This window comes from Neovison vison, chromosome 10 (assembly GCF_020171115.1).
Source record: "Neovison vison isolate M4711 chromosome 10, ASM_NN_V1, whole genome shotgun sequence".
Lineage (NCBI taxonomy): Eukaryota > Metazoa > Chordata > Mammalia > Carnivora > Mustelidae > Neogale > Neogale vison.
The window spans coordinates 73,945,874-73,965,289 of record NC_058100.1 but is presented as its reverse complement, the minus strand read 5'-3'; the positions used below and the strand labels follow the sequence as shown (position 1 = coordinate 73,965,289).

Sequence of the window (19,416 nt, the reverse complement as noted above, 5' to 3'; positions counted from 1 at the left end):
AGAGAGATTACTCAAAAAAAAAAAAAAATTAAAAATAAGGATAAAAAGATTTTCTATTTCTATCCTTCCTTCTGTATTTTTTAGTTGACATTCTACCATAAAGAAGAGCTCCCCTTCTCATTCATTCATTCATGTATATTAGCATGGGCTTGTTGATTCCTTTTGACCCATAGGTTGTATTCACTGATATCATTTTAATGCTCAGATTGTTTCATTTTGGCCTGTGGGAACCTCCTTCAAAACGTGTACTGTGTCCTTTTAATATGTCCTCATTATTCCTTGAGGATTTTCTTAATTTCCGGCGCAAGAAGTTTCAGTCCCTTCTTGTGCTTTGCCTGCCCTGGGAGCCTTGGTTCCTTTCATTGCAGGGTGGTATTTGGAAACCAAAATCTAGGCATTTAGGGAACTCCTTGCTCCTGGGGAGTCGTGGCTTCCAGGCCCTCTGAGTGAATAGAGCTAAAAAATAAATGTCTGCATATGTACACATATACCTAAATATCTGTAACGATTCTGTCTCTCTCTACATAAAGTTAAAAGCCATGGGTCCATGTTGATCTCCAGTTTCGATCCAATATTTCAATGTTCCTTCTACCCTTTCCCCTTCCTACGACAGTGAGAAAACTGGCTTCTGTTATCCCCATTATATTTTTGGTCAATTTAAAAATTTTTGTCAGTGTAACAAGTCTCCCACCAAAACAGCTACTGCCTCTTCTACAAAACTCCCATGACCCCCTCCTCTGCCACTGGACGTGCCAACCCCTCCACATGGCCATTCTCTCGCCATCCCTCTTCCTTGGACACAGGGCACACAAATGCCTTGGTGCTGTCTCTTCCTCTCCTTCTTCAACCATGAGGGACCCCAATGTCCCCCTCCATATACACAGGCCCCTGCCCTCCATCTCTTTGGCCTCTGGACATGCTGACCCTCAGCACCCATGTCCCCTCTTCCCACACTGACTCCCAGGGGAAGGAAAGGAAGGGAAGGAAAGCTCATGTCTCTTTTTTCTTCCAATTCTGAAGTCTTTTTCCATATCTTTGTGCCAAAACTCTAATAGGATTTTTACTCTCCTATTACTGATGATAAGTTACCATGTTGGCCTGTAATTAGCACGTGCATTGACTACCCCGAATGCTGCCCTCGGGAGGCCCGATGTGCCAAGGGAGTATGTGTTAAAGGACTACTTAAGTATGCAGTTTGAGCTGAGTTGCAAGAAAAGGTTTTAGGAGACCCCATGTTAAACATCGCTGTAACCGTTTCTTAATCAATTGAAAAACATCCTTATTCCCAGTAGCAGTTGTATATTCCACTTGGGTCAAAGTGAAGAGTAAATTACATATTCTATAACTACTTAATAAGCCCTCTCTTCTTACCTGTAACGTGCTAATGGGAGCTAAATACTGTCTTTACAAGGAATGTAATTTAACATTCTCCCTACAAAAATACTAACCTCCTGGCAGATATACTTAAATATGCTTAATGATCAATATGTCTTTATCTTATTGAGGACATGTTGATTCTTTCTGTGTAATAGAACCCAGTTTTTGAAATACAAGCGTAGCAGGAAGCAATAGTAAGACCAAACTCTGATTACAGTGATAACATGTTAATAAAGGTAAAATTATTTTCGTAAAACTGAATTATGAGTGGCGGTGTTCTCTTCCTATAGAAAAAGATGAGTTTAGAAAATGCAGCTTCTCCTTTTCACCTCCGAATATAACCTGACTTTGGCGAATTTATCCTCTGCATTACAGGTCTATGGTTCTATGTATCAATTTAGGGAGAGGAGTTTCCCCATTGTACCTCCTATATGAGAACCCCAGATTATACTGCTCTCTTGGGACTTTCAAGGTTTTGTAAGCAGCAGACCCTGTTCATCACTATTCATAAGTCCAGGCGTGATTTTTTTTGTCATTATTGATCATGGAATTTCCTACTTGAAAGGCTTCTCGAAGGAGGCTCTGTGGCCTCTTTCAGATGAAGGATGAAGAAACGGGCCAAGAGGGATTATGACTCACCCAAGACCACACGGAGAGGTAGCAGAAGAATCAGAAATAGATTTCCAGCCTCCTAATTTCCATTCTATTGCCCTTTCCTTTAGAGCAGGCTGCCAAAAGGGGAGGAACGGCAACCAGGCACCTGAGTAGTGAAACAGCGCCCCCCAGTGTCTCTTTCCAGGATATCGCAGAAGGCTTCCCGGACAGGAGTTCACCTGTGGAAGCCGTGGGGGGGTGGGGGTGCCGCTTCTGGTCTGGAGATCGCTTTGTAATGAGAGCCCTTAGGAGGCACTCTTCCGTGCTCCTTCCACTCAAACGCAGAAGCCCTGGTTCAGAAATGAACACTGTTCAAATGGGCTGGCATATATGCAGGTAGGCAGCTGGCATTTGCCCAAGGGGACAGAAAAAAATTCAAACCTGAAAATATTTTTGACGTTTTATGATAGATCTTAGGTATCTAAAAAAGATATAAAAAATTCTTTAATGAGCAGGTAGATTCCCACCCCAGAGATTAAAAAAATAAATCCGTTCTGTTGACGACCAGTGGAGCCCTTCTTGATCATATTCCTTCCTCTTCCTTCCTTCTCCGCAAGGTAACCACTATCCAGAATCTGCTACTTTTCCTTTCCTTTATAGTACCCACAAACTTTAGTGTCTCCTGATTTTAGATTTTATTTAGATGACATCATCATAGGGCACCTGGGTGGCTCATTTGATCAGGAGTCCCTCTCTTGATTTAGTTAGGCTCAGGTCGTGATCTCAGGATCATGAGATCGAGCCCCGAGTCACACTCTACACAAGGCATGGAGCCTGCTTGGGATTCTCTCTGTCTCTTTCCCTCTGCCCTCCCTCCCACCTTCTCTCACTCACTCATTCACTCACTCAATAAATAAATAACAGCATCATATAAATATTTTCTGTAACTTCTAATTATTATTCAGCATTATGCCATGGGTTTCTTCCAATATTTATAGTGCTGGTTCATTCATTGTACTGCTATATAGTTATTGTAAAAATATAGTATCCATTCCTTATTTATTGGACATTTGGATTGTTTCCAGGTTTTTCTAATACGAGCAATGGTGCTACAAACATTGTGATATGTGACTCATTGTATACATGTGCAAGAATTTTTTTCTGATTGAGTGAATACACCTAGGAGTGGAATTACTGGATAACCAGGGACACAGACCTCTTCAACTTTAGAGACATGTTAAGTAACCCTACAAAGTGACTTGCATCATTTTCCATTTCTACCAGCAATATATGAAGAGCTCTGTCATTCTTAATCTTCAAAATTTCATATCGCCTCACTTAATGTTTATCGAAGTAGTGGGTATAAGATTGTATTTCAGTATAATGACAATTTGCTTATTATTGCTTATAAGGTTGAGCATCTTACATGTTTTTGATCACTTGTGTTTTCTCATCTATGAAGTGCCGGTTTGTGTCTTTTGCCCATTTTTCTATTAGGTTATCTTTTTCTTGTTAAGGTACAGGATCTCTTTGTGTATTTTGGATACTAATACATTGTCAGTCATAAGTGTAGCACGTATCTTCTAGTAGTCTGGGCTTATCTTTTTTTTTTTTTAATAGGAGTTTTGGGTTCACAGCAAAATTGAGAGGAAGGTGCAGAGATTTCTTATCTACTCCCTGCTCCCATACATGCATAGTCTTCCCTTTTACCATCCCCCGCTTGGGACCTGTTTTTTCACTCTTTCCTCAGTGACTTAAAAAAAAAAGTAATGAAAAAAATAATTTCAACTTACAAAAAGTTTCTAACAAATAATTCTTCTATGGTCTTCACCCAGGTTTACTGGTTTTTACCATTTTGCCATATTTGTTTTATCATTTTATCTGTTCTTTTCTTGGACTAAATTGTAAACATCGTGATCTTTTATGCCATCCCCAAAACTTCGGTGTATATTTCCTTAGACTGAAGACATAAAGATATTCACACTACAGTGACAAGAATCAGAAATTTCTCTTTTTTTCTAAAGATTTTATTTATTTCTTCAAGAGTGAGCATGAGTGAGAGAGCACAGGCAGAGGGAGCAGCAGGCAGAGAGAAGAGGGAGAAGCAGACTCCCCACTGAGCAGGGAGCCCGATGCTACCATGCTACGGGGCTCCATCCCAGGACCCTGGAATTATGACCTGAGCCGAAGGCAGATGCTTAACCGACTGAGCCACCCCGATGCCCCCAAAATTTTTCTACTAGGATTAAATTGACATACAATTTACTACTTTAAAGCGCACAATTCACTGACATTTGGGGGCATTCATAGTGCTGTGAAACCATCACCTCTATCTCGTCTCAAAAGGTTTTCATGACCTCAAAATAAAACTCAATACTCGTTAAGCAGGTCCTTCCCAACAGGTTCATATGAATGGAATAGTCAGTCTGTGACATTTTGCAACTGGCTTCTTTCACCCACCTAACGGTTTGCAAGGTTCATCCACATCACAGCCTGCATTTGTATCAGCGCCTGAGAGAATAACGTTCCGTTACAAGAATAGACCACGTTTGCCTCCTCATTCGTCTGCTGATGGACATTTAGGTCTTTCCCACCTCTTCCACCTCTTGGGAAAAGTGATACTGTAAAAACCCAAGGACAAGAATTTGAATTTCCATTCAAATTCTGTTTTCAATTCTTTCAGATATACACCTAGGAGTGGAATTGCTGGGTCATGTGGTATTTCTGTGCTTAATGTTTTTAGTAGAGGCTAAATCAATTTCCACATTAGCTGCAGCATTTTACATTCACACTAATATCTGAGGACCCAGGGTTACCATACCCTTCACAACACCTGTCGTTCTATGCCGACGTGTTTTCAGTAGCCATCCTGGAGGATGTGAAATGGTATCTCAGTGAGTTTGGATTTGCATTTTCCTAATGACTAATGATGTTGAGCATCTTTTCACATGCTTATTGGCCATTCATATATCTTCTTCGGATAAATGTCTAGTCCAGCCCTTTGTCTGTTTTTTAATTAGGTTGCTTGTCTTTTTATTGTTGAGTTATAAGAGTTCCTATATATTCTGAAAGCCAGACTGTTATCAGAGAAAAGATTTGCAAATATTTTTTCCCATTCTGTGGGTTGCCTTTTTATTTTCTTGGTGATGTCTCAAAGGTCTTCAGAAGTTTGATTATGATGTGTATTCGGTATAGATTTCTTTGTGTCTGCTCTGTCCTCAGAAATTCACTAAGTTTCTTGAATCTGTACATTTATGTCTTTGGCCAAATTTGGGACATTTTCAGCCATTATTTCTTCAAATATCTTTTTCAGCCTGACCTCATTCTCCTCTCCTTCAGGGACTCTGATGACACAAATGCTCAGTCTTCTATAGTAATCCCCCTAGACTCTATTTATCTGGGGGGTTTTGTGTGTGTGTGTGTGTGTGTGTGTGTGTGTGTGTGCTTTTATTTCTTTTCCTGTTTTCTCTCTGTGTTTTGTTGTGGGTGATTTATACAGTTCTATCTTCACGTAGATTGATTCTTTCCTCTGTGTTCCTCATTCTTCTGTCAAGCCCATCTAGTGAGTTTTTAATTTCGGTGGTTGCATTTTTTTTTCACTTCTAAATTTACATGGGGCTCTTCTGTATATATATTCTACTTTTTTGCAAGGAGTTAATTTTTTTTTTGTTACAAAACATTTCCTATTGCTCATATTGCCTATGAAAAGCATTTTATGGTGGCCGCTTTAAAATCCTGATCAGATAATTCCAACATCTGTGTCATCTCCATCGGCTGATGTTTATGAGACTCCGGATCTCAGTTAAATCTTTTGTTTCAGCAGGCCTCCTCAGACTCCACACTGAAGAACTGTGGGGAAGTGGGGGAAGAGGGGCCCCAGCTCTTTGCTGTCAGGTGGGGATAGAAGTCCAGGTCCCGGGGTGCCTGGGTGTCTCAGCGGGTTAAAGCCTCTGCCTTCAGCTCAGGTCATGATCTCAGGGTCCTGGGATTGGGCCCCGCATCAGGCTCTCTGCTCGGCGGGGAGCCTACTTCCTCATCTCTCTCTCTGTCTGCCTCTGCCTGCTTGGAATCTCTGCCTGTCAAATGGATGAATGGAATCTTTGGGAAAAAAAAAAAAAAAAAAAGAATATATCCAGGTCCCCCTCCGGGCCTCCAGTGCCACCCTGGTCTGGGTGGGGGGCACCTTGTTGCTGGGCTACTGTTGGGGTGGGGGCTCCTGTGTGGCCTCCATTGACCCCACCCCTGTGGGGAGGGGGAGGATTTGACACCTGGGGCTGGTGGTCCAAGCTTCCCCCCTGCACCTTGGCTGGTGGGGACGGGGGTGGGCTCTGTGGCTGGGCTATGACAGTGATTGTCAAAAAGTCTTCCATCATGCTTGGTTGCCCCTTTCTCCCTTCCTGTCCTTTGGCTTTTCTGGGGGCTTTTCCATTTGCACCCATTATGGTTTTCAGGTTGCCCTTCTCCAGTACTCCCTCTGGGGGTAAAAGCACAACTCAGGACACTGACCCTGTGTCATTCCTAGGTACCGAGGTCCCTAGTCCCTCTGCTTCTGTCCACCTTTCAGCATCTTATATTTGCTTTATATGTAATGTCCAGGAGCAATACTCAGTAGAAGAAATTGAGAAAAGCATATCTATCCCATCTTGTTCCCAATCCCATTTCTGAAGTCTGCCCTTTTTCTTCTGATCTGCACTGTTAGCTTTTGTCCTATATCAAATTTCCATACATACATGGTTGTTTCAAAATGTACCCAGGATTTGTTTTAACCACGCATGGTAAGGGGACAGACGTGGAGAGAGCGGCCATTGAAAGGGTTTGTGGCACGCAGGGCCACGTGGGGAAGGACTAGGGTCAATGGATGTGGTGGGGGATGGGGGCTGGGGGCAGTGAGAGAAAGATATGGGCACCGAATTCATCGTGGTTTTTGTAGGAAGAAATTGGTCAGGTAAGGTAAGCATTTTAGAATTGGCTAGTTTTAACAATTTCAGTGGACTCCAGGCCACAGGACTGGTTCCTAATTGGCCAGTATCTGGCCCCGGGCTGAATTATAGCAGGGGAAATATTGGCTTGGTGTATGAAAGGCAAAGGAGGTAGTTGGGGATATGGGTTTGGGGTTGGTTGACTTGCCTCTGAAAGGCTTGCTCACATGCCTTCTCTCTAGGATTAGCAAGATTCAAGATGTCAAAGCATCATAAACCACAGATAACAAAAGCTGTGATTAATTCAACAGGGTCTCTATTCTCATCAGTTTGTCTGGCCTGTGCCAACAGCAGAATGTTTTAATTACCTTAACAAGCCCCCATCCTCCTTTTTGTTTTAAATTAGATTCTCTATTTGATTTGTCCTTTTGTCCTTCCATAAAGATTTTAGAATAAGCTTATCAAGTTCCATGAAAAATTCAGACTAGAATTTTGATTGAAATTTTATTGACTTTATGAATTAATTTGGAAAGAGCAAAATCTTTATTCTGTTTGTTGACTCTTCCTGTTCCTGTTCTTTACATTAATTTAAATTTTCTCTAATGTCCTTTAGTAAGATTTTATAATTTTCTCAGTGTAGATCATGTTCATCTTTTATTAGATTTAGCAGGTAGCTGTTTTAGGTTTTTAATTTTTGTTGCTCTTTTAAAAATCATGTTTAAATGGTTTGTTGCTAGTTTATAGAAATAGAATTGACTTTTGCGTATTGATCTTATAACAATGACCCTCTGCAATTATAATTTTTCTGTAGATTTTTTTTGGTGCAGTTTGTATATCTTTCTTTGTTTATTTGTTTGTTTTACTGGACTGGCTAAGTCTCCTTTGTTACATCATTAAATAAGAATGGTAATAAAAATTCTTTCCTTGGTTCTGATTTTAAAGGAAATACAGGAGCGCTGGGTGGCTCAGTGGGTTAAAGCCTCTCTCTGCCTTTGGCTCAGGTCATTATCTCAGAGTTCTGGGATCAAACCCCATATTGGGCTCTCTGGTCCGCAGGGATCCTGCTTCCTCCTCTCTTTTCTGCCTCCCTCTCTGCCTACTTGTGATCTCTGTCTGTCAAATAAATAAATAAAATCATTTAAAAAAAAAAGGAAATACATTTAGCATTTTGCCTTTGAGATGATTTTTTGGTGTAGGTATTGGAAGACACTTTTTGTCAAGTTAAAGAAGTTCCTGTTCTATTCCTGGTTTGCTAGAAGAGTCCCTTTAAAAAAATAAACAAACCAGGAATCATGACGATCATAATGTTTTCAACCTTTCTTTGTTTAATGTGGTAGAGATTATTTTAGAAGGATTTTAATTAATTCAAAATCATGACTTAGGTTAACAGAGCACAGTGTTGAAAATGAGAGCTTTATTAAATCAGGGCTGAGGTAAAAACAATGAAGTAAAAGTCTGAAATTACTGTAGGATCTGTTATTAATGGAATCATTTTTAGTCAATAAAGGACTTTGAGGTTAACTCAATATTAAAGAGCTCTAAATCAAAAGGTTTTTTCCTGGCTGGGAGCAGGTTCACAACGGCCAGTTTGTCAAGCTATTGGTAAAAATGTCTGGTTTTATAGTATAAGTTGTTTTTGAAAAACTGCCATCCATGAACTAGTGTGATTGGAAAGTATAACACATTGTAGTTAGGAAAGGGTTTCATCCCCGACCCTGGACTAGCACCGCCTCCTGACACGCCCAGAGGCCAGCAGTAAGAAATCCTGGGTAAGGGGCACCTGGGGGGCTCGGTTGGTTGAGCATCTGCCTTTCAGCTCAGGTCATGATCTCAGGGTCCTGCGATCGAGTCCCGCACTGGGCTCCTCGCTCAGCGGGGAGTCTGCTTCTCCCTCTGCCTGCCTCTCCCCCTGCTTGTGCTCTCTCTCTCTCTCACTCCGCTAAATGAATAAATAAAATCTTAGAAAGAAGTAGCAGTAGTAATCGCCGTTGTTGTCCTGGGAGAGTAAGAGAAAGGAGCGGGGAAGAAGTTGGCACAGTTAGACGCGGTGCCCTCACCCCCTCCCTTGATTGCCTGTAACTGCAGGGGTCAGGGTATGACATCTCTGGCTAGGTTTGGAGGGTCTACCTTGTCAAATACATGTCTCGTGGATTTGCAAACATACTTCTATTTCCTCATTCCCCAAAATGAATTGTTTTAAGTCACAGTAGATCATTTTCAAAAATCAAATACATTTTTTGATGAGTAAGGATTGAATGAGGAAAACAAAATGATTCTTTTTCATCTAGTTCTGGATATTAGCCCAGGATTTTGTAGTTCCCTATAATACAGTAGGACATAATATCTCATACACACTGTGGTTGCGGATTCCATGGATATAGTAAGTAAGCCAGAATTAGCACAAAATTAGTTTATCTAGAAAATTCTTCCTTAAAAAAAGAACAACTCATCGAAGATAATTAAGAAGAAATCAGATGGCTACAAGTTTCATTTCTATGGGAAATGAATTAATGATTTGATCATTTATCAGTTAGTGAGAACGGTTTTTACAAACATGTTCTGCTCTGTTTTTCATGATGAGTTTCCCCAATAGAAATATTACAAAACAAGAACACAAAGCACTGGGTCCAGAATATGGGGGTTCGGTTACAGTTGTGCTTTCTCCTAATCATGTAACCCAGGCAAATAGTTTCAATCCTGTAAACCTCAATTTTCTCATTTATAAAATGGCCACTACATGGGGCGTCTGGGTGGCTCAGTCACTAAGCATCTGCCTTTGGCTCAGGTTGTGATCCCAAGTTCTCGGAATTAAACCCTGCACAGGGCTTCCTGCAGGAAGCCTGCTTCTCCCTCTCCCACTCCCCTGCTTGTGTTTCCTCTCTGGCTGTCTCTCTCTGTCAAATAAATAAATATAATCTTTAAGATAAAATAAAATAAAATGGCCACTACAGAGTTATTAGAAAGAATATGTGGCTGGGGGCATGTTGAATGCCCAAGACAACGGATGCTCAAAACATGATATTTCTAATTCTCTTCTAGTAAAGCCTCACTATCCATCTTCTGCAGGATAGCAGAGTGAGCATTGCAGGGGCTCTGAGACTACGCCACCTGGGTTAACTCCTGGCTCTGCCATCTCACCAGCTGTGTGGCCAAGGGCACGCGATTTAAACTCTCCGTGCCTCGGTTTTGTCGTCTGTGAAATGGGCACCATAAAAGCAACTTCCTCACAGGGTGTTGGTATTGAGAATTAAATGGATTTATTTATGTAAGATGCTTAGAGTGGTGCTTGGCACACAGGAAATAACTACATAGGTGTCAAGATTATATTAAGACACTCGTTTATTGAATTGGCATATCTCAGGATAATTACATCTGTCACTACAGCTGTGATCAATAACATGTGGATGGGTGACATTTTCTTTTTTTACAGATATTATTTTTTTTAAAGATTTTATTTATTTATTTGACAGACAGAGATCACAAGTAGGCAGAGAGGCAGGCAGAGAGAGAGGAAGGGAAGCAGGCTCCCTGCTGAGCCGAGAGCCCAATGTGGGGCTCGATCCCAGGACCCTGGGATCATGATCTGAACTGAAGGCAGAAGCTTTAACCCACTGAACCACCCAGGCGCCCCTGGGTGACATTTTCTGACTTGAATGCCAGGGGGTTAATGAAGAGGGTGGGGAAGCAGAGGCGGCCACAACTTTAGCTGTGAATGCTTTGAAAACAGCCAGACTTTTTTTCCTTTTTTTTCAAATTTTAGCTCCGGGCATAGGGAGAAAGGAGCATTACACTCCCCCAGGGGGGCGATTTCATCCTCACTAAACCATTGCTTTAATGAACACCAATATTTTTTAGTTCCATTGCAAATGGCATTTATAGTGAAAACCGTATTTTAACAACATTAAAGGAATTTTTTTTTAAATGAAAAATGAATCAACTCTAAACACGCCACCTGACACAAAAACCGTTTCATTGTTTCTGTTTCCCTCTAGCTGTTGTTTATGGGCACCGCATGGTGAAAGTTTAGCCAGTTGTCATCACTGTGTGTGTACAATTCTCTACTCTGTTTGCCATGATCAATAACCCTGACTTTATAATCATTATTATTATTGATGGCTGAACAGTCAAGTTGATAAGCCATAATTACTCCTTTTTTGAAAACCCAAATGTCCACATTTCATATGCTATAGGGGGAACGCTACGTGTGAATGATAGTCAAGGACAGAAATGAGAAAAGGAGAGGCAATCAAAGACCTAAACCTCCTTGTGGCAGGAGGGAAGAGGAGGGAGGGAGTACTGGATCGCCTAAGAGCTGTGAAATCCTATAATTTGATTGTGCAAAAGACTTCTACCCCCAATGTTCTGTTGAGCAGACCTATTTTTGCATGCAGGAGAATTTAAAAGAAGTTGCATGTGATGGGTACGTGGAGGCTCATTATCCTGTTGTCTACTTTTGTGTCTGCTTGAAACTTTCTGTAATTAAAAAGGTTGAAAAAAAATGTGCTTATAAACGATTTTTCCTACACCCTTGGAAAGAGTTTGAAGCGTCTCTCGGTAGCAAACCACCACTAGCCCATGTGGATCCTTGAGGATTTTCAAAGTCCGTTTTCTGCAAGTGTCCCCCTCTTCTGGGAAATCGTAGGTGTGTGCACATGTGTAGTGTCTGCACTGGGCTGCTTTCTTGATGTGCCCTTCCTGTGCTGGGCATAGCTTCCCATCATCAGCAGAGGCCTGGCTTGGGTATCACTAAGCAATTGTTAAGAACCTCTCTGGGGCGCCTGGGTGGCTCAGTGGGTTAAAGCCTCTACCTTCAGCTCAGGTCATGATGCCAGTGTCCTGGGATCAAGCCCCAATGGGGCTCTCTGCTCAGCGGGGAGCCTGCTTCCCTTCCTCTCTCTCTGTTTGCCTCTCTGCCTACTTGTGATCTCTGTCTGTCAAATTAAAAAAAAAAAAATCTTCTTTAAGAAGGCAAGGCAAGGGAGTGGAAGTGAGAAGGGGAGGCTGCTTGGGCATCCATGGCCAGTACCGGGAAGGGGGTGACCAGTCATAAATGATGGTACACCAAGCCATGCTCTCCCCCCAGCCTACCTTGGGCTGAGACCATCGGTCCTGCAGACACAACACCTGACTGGGACATTGCAGATGTTTGAGGATGATGAGGCCCACATCATAACCATGAATGGACAGTCAGCTGAACTAGACGCATGAGGAAAAACAGCAACATGCAATTAATAATAATGATCAGAATCACAATTATTATTGCTAACGTGCATTGAATGCTGACTATGGGCCAGGAGATGTTTTAATCATTTTGCATATATATATATATATATATATATATATATATATATATATTTTAGACTTTATTTCAGAGAGAAAGAGGAGAGATAGAGAGCACACATGAGCAGGGGGAGGGGTAGAGGGAGAAGCACACTCCCTACTAAGCAGGGAGCCCAATGTGGGGCTCGATCCCAGGACCCTAGGATCATGACCTGAGCTGAAGGCAGTTGCTTAACTGATTGAGCCACCCAGGGGCCCCTCACTTTGCATATGGTAAGTCGCTCCATCTTTACAACTCTATTTCACAGGGAGGAAACAAAAGCATAGAGAGCTGTACCTTTTCACTTTATTGGAAAAATAACAAAATGAAAGGAAGTTTTGGGAAAAGAACAGAAAATGTGATTGTCCTGACTTCTATACCTTTTACAGGACAGCATTTTCATTTTCTGAAATTACTTTTCTGTTTTGTTTTGTTTTTAAGATTTTATTTTTTTATTTGACAGAGAGAGACATAGGGAGAGAGAGAGGGAACACAAGTGGGTTGGGGGGTGGGAATGGGGGTGGGGAGTCAGAAGGAGAGGCAGCTTCTACTGAGCAGGGAGCCTGATACGGGGCACAATCCCAGGACCCTGGGATCATGACCTGAGCCCAAGGCAGATGCTTAATGACTGAGCAACCCAGGCACCCCATACTTTCCAGTTTTTGTCCATGGCCAGCTTGCTTTTCATTTTATTTTTATTTTTATTATTAATTAATTTATTTAATTTTTAAAAGAGTTCTTTATTTCTTGAGAGTGAGAGAGAGAGAGAGCGTGTACATGAGTGAGCAAATTGGGGTGGGGTTGGGTGCCGAGGGACAGGGAATCCTCAAGCAGATTTCCCTCTGAGCATGAAGCCCCGCGCGGGGCTCGATCTCACGACCCTGAGACCATGACCTGAACCAAAACCAAGGGTCGGTCGCTCAACTGACTGCAATAACTTATAAACAAATGATGCCTGCTCAAAAAAAAAACCAAAAAAAAACCTCCAAGCAATAAGGCACAAAGAAGAGCAAAATAAAGAGTTCATTACCAGAGTGTCTATTGTTAAGGCATGAGTCACTGCAGTAAAATATTACTCCATGACATGGGAAAGTTTTTGCTAATTATTGAGTAAAGGCAAACTGGAAGTTTGTGTTATGAGGTGGCTAAAGACCTGATGTACCAGAAACATCGATCAGTCCTCAGAGTATATGGCTTTTTCTAGAATAAAAAAAATAAAGTCCTTTGTACCAGACCTGCGAAACAATAAATTCTTTTCTTTCTGTTCATTAGAGACTCGAGACTTCCATCACCAAACCAAAAGCCCTAGATATCAACTGCCTGGTTTATAAGCATTCCGAGGGAATAAGGTAATGCTTTTCTTAGCATGTGAGAGGATATTGTTGTCTTATATAACTCCTGGGGACAAATTTGTTATTCAAATTTCTGTGAAGGGCTTGAGGCTGAAAAGAATCTGTTGAGAAAGAAAAGATTCATCGTATCTCATCATTTCTTTTTCTTTTTTAAGTTTTGATGTATTTGTCAGAGAGGGAGAGAAAGAGAGCACCAGCAGGGAGGCAGCAGGCGGAGGGAGAAGCAGGCTCCCCACTAAGCAAGGAGCCCGATGTGGGGCTCAATCCCAGGACACCAGGATCATGACCTGAGCCAAAGGCAGACGCTTAATCCACGGAGCCACCCAGGCATCCCTGTAGCTCATCATTTCAAGACTGAAGGGACTTTGCGTGAACTATCTAGTTCACCACTTAAGTTTGGAGATAAGGAAATAGGCCGGAGAGGCTGGATACTGAAAGTCACTACAAACTGAGACTAGAATCCGTGTGTCTTGATCTGTAGTCTTTGAAGATATTTATTCCTATTTATGTCCTGGAAAATAGGGAGGGGGTGGGAAGGAGCAGGTAGTTGAAATAAGAGCTCAAGACAGGCCATCTTTTTGTTGTTGTTCAGAAAGAAAAGTCTTCCGGAAAATTCCAGAACTTCTGAATAAAGTTAGGCAGATTTCCAGGATTAGACAAGTGGGTCCATACATAAACTCTCACTAAGAGATTTCAGACCGTACCCACTTGTCCTTTTAAATCAACATTAGCAGATTTCGAAAGCACTTCCCATCCTACTCCTGAGGGGCAGTCCTTACTCACACATGTGGAGGGAGAAAGGAGAGAGTGTGGGTCCTGGCATCCCCCATCCACCTGGGCCCGTTTCCAATGGGGGCTGACGGGTGTGCGGGTCCCTGCGGCAGGCCTTGGGCCAACATAGGGAGACGGTGTGCAAGTGGGTGGTACTCCTAAAAAATGCCTTTGGGGATTTTAGGGATCTCACATCCCTGTGATCCCTAGTTAGTCTCACTTGTTGAAATCAGCATAGGTTTTAAACCAGTAGAGGGCTGCTCCCTAAATTGTAGCCTCACGTCGGTTGCTCCCTTGGGGCCCAAGGTCCACATACGTTAAAGGGGTGCTCAAGTCATAGCTGTCCACAGCCCTAAGAACCACTAATGTTTTCACAGGTTACCCACGAGAGCATCAAACACCAGATGCAGAGGACGGAGCACCCGAGAGACTGACAACTGCCCCGTGAACAGGAGTTTTGAGTACGGGAACCTAGAAATTCTTCCCGTGGGCTTGAAGCTCGCTGTGCTTGGTATCTTCATCATTGTCCTCTTTGTCTACCTAACGGTGGAAAGGAAGCCGTTCTTCGGCTAAGTGCTTTAGGAACAGAGCAGGGAGGGAGCAGCTGAGCGCAGCTCGAAGCCCTCCAGCTGCAGGAAAGAACAGAAAGACTGCTCCAACCAGACGCCCAGCCCCACAGCCAGGTTGCTTTCCAATGTGCTGCGGCTCTCACAAATCTGTACCCAGGCTCAGGATTTCAAAGCCGAAGGGGACTTACGTGCTGTCTGGTTCACCACTCGTGTTTCAGAATAAGGAACTACGCTGGGGAGGTAGAGGACAATGCCAAAAGTCGAAATGAACAAAAACCAACATCCACTGTGGCAGAAACGAGGGTCAGAACGGGGCACTCCTGTCGAGGAGCTTGGGCATAAGGAGTCCCCTGGGTCGTGCTGGCCATCAATAAAACCACCACCACATTTGAGCATACTTCCAAAAAGAAAACCGTGCCTTGCGTTTTTCTTTTGAACTACAGGGCTAAGCCCGTAGGTCCCACTTTATTCCCTCTTCCAGTGGTAGAGTCAACTATGGGAAAGGCCCCCGACCCGTAATTAACAAAAAAGGAATGTGTCTAGTTCAGCAAACACAAAGCCATATCCAGCATCACCAGTAGTGAAAGGGAAGCAATTCAGAGCAAGATAGCAATTTTGCCTTTGAAACTAGAAGGTTTGAATAAATTAGTGCCTGATGAGGGAATGTTGGCATCGTGGACTCTGGGAGTAGGCAGAGCTGGGGAGTCGCCTGGCTCCTCGGGCTTTGGGGGGGGAATCCTTGTTCTCTGTGTGTCAGTTTCAACTTCTGAAAATTAGAGATAGAATAGACCTCTTAGGGGATGAAGAATTTGAAGAAATAATCCATGCAAACTACTTAGCCTGGTCCCCACCTGATGGGGAGTAAGCCTTCGAGAAATACTCAAGCAGTGTTACTTGAGGCTCCCTGCCGAGCAGAGAGCCCGATGCAGGGCTAGATCCCAGGACCCTGGGATCATGACCGGAGGCAAAGGCAGAGGCTTTAACCCACTGAGCCACCCAGGCACCCCAAAAATGGTATTTTTAAAATATGTTATCCCAACTGTACAAGCAACACCAGAAGAAAATACACAAAAATGTTAATAGTACTTCCATGATGAGATTCCCTAATTTTCTTTTCCTTGTTCCTACTTTTCCACATTTTTAAAGATTTCTATAAGCAGTGTATGTTAATTTGCTAATGAGAGAGAATACATTTTAATATTAAAAATGGTAATACTGTATTACAGTTTGACTGTAAGAAACATAAAACTCTGATAAGGGAACTTAAGTAAGAATTTATTTTTATCTCATAAGAAATTTGGAGGTTAAGACATATAACATTGGTAAAAATAACCAAACATAATGATTCAAGTAAGTCAGCTGTAGAAAAAATTAAGATAAAAAAAATCTGGACTAGATACTCAGTGATAATAAGAGATGTTGGAGGCTTCCTGGTTGGCTCAGATGGTAGACCATGTAACCCTTGATTTTAGGGTCATGAGTTTGAGCCCCAGACTGGGTGTAGAGATTCCTTAAAAGGAGAGAGAGAGATGTTAGATCTTAGTGAGCAGCAGCAGCTATTCTGTGACCATGAGGTAAAAAGCATATGAGAAAGGCTGAGAGAATCACAAAGACTCTAGCCTGTTTTCTTTGAACTGCTGAAATTAGTGCTGCAGCTCAGGCTAGCACATTAGCATTTAAGGCAGAACACAAGGGCTAACCACATCCCTTTCCACAAGAACAGTAGGAAGAGGGGCGCTTCGGTTAAGCATCTCCCTTTGGCTTGGGTCGTGATCCCAGAGTCCTGGGATTGAGCCCCGCATTAGGCTCCCTGCTCATCAGAGAGCCTGCTTCTCCCTCTCCCTCTGCTGCTCCCCCTGCTTGTGCTCTCTCTCTCTCTCTCTCTCTTTCTCTGTCAAAATAAATAAAATCTTACAAAAAAAAAAGAACAGTTTAAGGGAGACTGGGGATGTGAGCATTTGCGCTTTAGCAATCTCTGTCTGAGACAGACAAGGGAGAAGAAGGTTTGGTATAAGAATAGGAGGAAGCAACCTACAGCGATGATTACATGTTCTTTAAAAAGGACACTTCTGTTCTTAATATAATTAAGAATTGAAAAACCCAAGTGTCTCCTAGAAAGGCTGCTTCAGTACTTTCTACTTTTGCCAATTAATTTTTATAAATTGGAATCTTGGAATCAGTGAAAGCGACTGCACAGGCACCTGGTCAGTGCCTTTCCACTCCAAGTGTGAGTCCCCAGCCGGCAGCATTAACGTCTCAGGACCTACCCTCATCGACTAGGCTGGAACCTGCCTTTCACGGGACCCCAGGATGTCCACACATACTAAGGTTTAAAAAGCCCTGAGCAGCCCGCCACCATCAGATGCTTATGTAGGAAGAGTCCTAGCTCAAGCCTCAGCCAGGCTGATCCAGAGTCAGGCCAGAGGACCAATGGGGTAGGTCCATCGGAGTCTATGAACTCTGCAGAAAGGGTCCCCCTTTGGGAAAAACATATCTAAAAGGAAGAGACTCAAGCATACAGGTTTGATTCCAGGAAATGTTTCACTATTCACTCATCCAATAAATTATTTAATACCTCCTGCACACTCTCAAAAGAAGAGCAAATAAAATCAATATTTTTGATGTAATCAAATAAATCAGATTTTCAAATGAAATACTCATCGAATGATTTAATTCAAATCAAACAAATCAGATATTCAAATCAAATCAATCAGATTAATCAAATAAAATCTATATAAAGTATAGTCCCTGTTCTCAAGGACTATGCCATCTGAGCAGGGAGATAGGGATGCCAACAGACATCACAGTGTTCAGCGGTACCTTTGAGATGGTAGGACAGGGTGTTCTGGGAGCGCAGAAGAGGACAACTTTCACAGGTGTTGGGAGCACACGTGGGAGAAATTATCATCGCGAAATCCCGCATGATGAGCAGGAGGCAGTCAAAAGAAGGGGGAGAAAAGTGGATGAGGCTATGGGAACCATCTTCAGGTCAAGGGCACAGTATTTATGGAGATGAGTATATGAGAGCTAGCAGGCACGTTTGGGGAACCGCAAGGGAAAAGGAAGGGGAAGTGGTGAGAAATGGGGCCAGAAGGAAGGCAGGATTCAGATCACGGTCTTAGGAACCAGGTTAAGGAGTCTGAACTTGATTCAGAGGCAGAAACTTGAGAAGAGGAACACCTCTAAGAACTAACCTTCCCAGGGCGCCTGGGTGGCTCAGTGGGTTGGGCATCTGCCCTGGGCTCTGGTTATGAACCCACGGTCTCTGTGCTCAGCGGGGAGCCTGCTTCTCCCTCTCCCTCTGCCTGCCTCTCTCTCTCTCTCTGTGTGTGTCAAATAAATAGGTAAAATCTTTTTAAAAAAAGAGAAAAAGAGCTAACATTCCCTGCCTCCCTTATTGTCTTCTCTGTTGGTTCTCGCGGCTTCCCTGGCTTCCCAGGAGAGCAAGGCAGAGAAGGCTTCTTAAAGAGCTGTCAAACCAAAGGAGTCATTGGTCAAATCCCCCAGGGATGTTGGGAGGGCACCGCAGTTCTTGGTGTGTCGAGCCCTGCAGCCACAGGAGCGGGAGCCCAGCACTTATGGGAGGCAGCGCACCGTGACACACTCTCCATCGTGTGTGCCGGCAAATGCAGCAACGCGGTGAGAACCAGGGTGGCAGAGAAGACATCCACTGGAAGAGCGGCCTTGGGGCACCTCCCCAGGTCGCCCAGGGAGAGGAGGACTGGCCACGGTTGTCCAGAGCAAATAGGGTGGGGGATGAAAGGAAACCGTTAAACGCCCCCAAAATGCACTTGTCCTGTTGTGTGAATATTGGTGATGTGGGTTGGACCCAAGTATTCCAGGAGCCTCTCTTCCAGGGCTCTCCCTCCCCACGTCAAGTGGGGAAAGTGTGTGTGGGGAGTGGGGCTGACTGTCCCCTCCACCCCAAGAGCAGCGTCCTCCATAGGAAACGGCCGCCAAGGTGAGGTAACCCAGCTGACCTCAACAGAGGGCCGGAGGAGAGGAGGCCACTTCCGCCACTGCCCTAATTCTTCACAGTATAACACGAGCTGCAGAAGACACTTTTCTGAAATCTCAGACATAACAAAGAAGCTAAAACGTGGGCAGGAGAGAACGAGCCTATTTGGGTGGTCTTCCCAAAGAGTCCCCTACCCGCCCCCACTCCACCTCCGGCTCCACACCGATCGGGCAGAAGCCATGACACTGAGATTTTCTTACCTTGGGCCAAATCAAATTTCCAGGCAGGGCTCCCTCTCCCACTAGTCTCAGTAATAGAAAGAGAATCTGTATAGAGGTTTATTCTCCTCTTGTCCAGAGCAAACTCCCAGCCATCAGGCTGTGGTATTTTTCCAGTACTAACTACTCATCTGCCTTCCCCTACAACTCCTGGAGCTCCTTGGCTTGGGGACTGGATCTTCATCGTGTCTGGATCTCTTCTCAAAGCGCCGGCTTCCCTCTATGCAGAATGAGCCCACTTCATTTTTAAGTGGATTCCAACCCAAATACACATGCGA

General features: G+C 43.3%; 1 protein-coding gene and 1 long non-coding RNA gene across 4 annotated transcripts in view; one reads left to right on the top strand and one right to left on the bottom strand.

Moving 5' to 3' along the window:
- Positions 1-14,906, top strand: part of LEMD1 (LEM domain containing 1) — a 24,654-nt gene extending 9,748 nt beyond the window's left edge. Inside the window, exons 4-5 of the mRNA XM_044266351.1 lie at positions 13,483-13,559; positions 14,711-14,906. Coding sequence (XP_044122286.1) covers positions 13,483-13,559; positions 14,711-14,906 — 273 coding nt within the window. The remainder of the gene's footprint in view (positions 1-13,482; positions 13,560-14,710) is intronic.
- Positions 1-19,416, bottom strand: part of LOC122918199 — a 24,823-nt gene extending 5,407 nt beyond the window's left edge. For 2 of the 3 annotated variants that reach the window (XR_006386570.1, XR_006386572.1), the window contains exon 1: positions 19,121-19,416. This is a non-coding gene — a long non-coding RNA (uncharacterized LOC122918199). Of the gene's footprint in view, positions 1-11,978; positions 12,014-19,120 lie in introns of those variants that run through there. The other variant, XR_006386573.1, reaches the window with a different exon arrangement.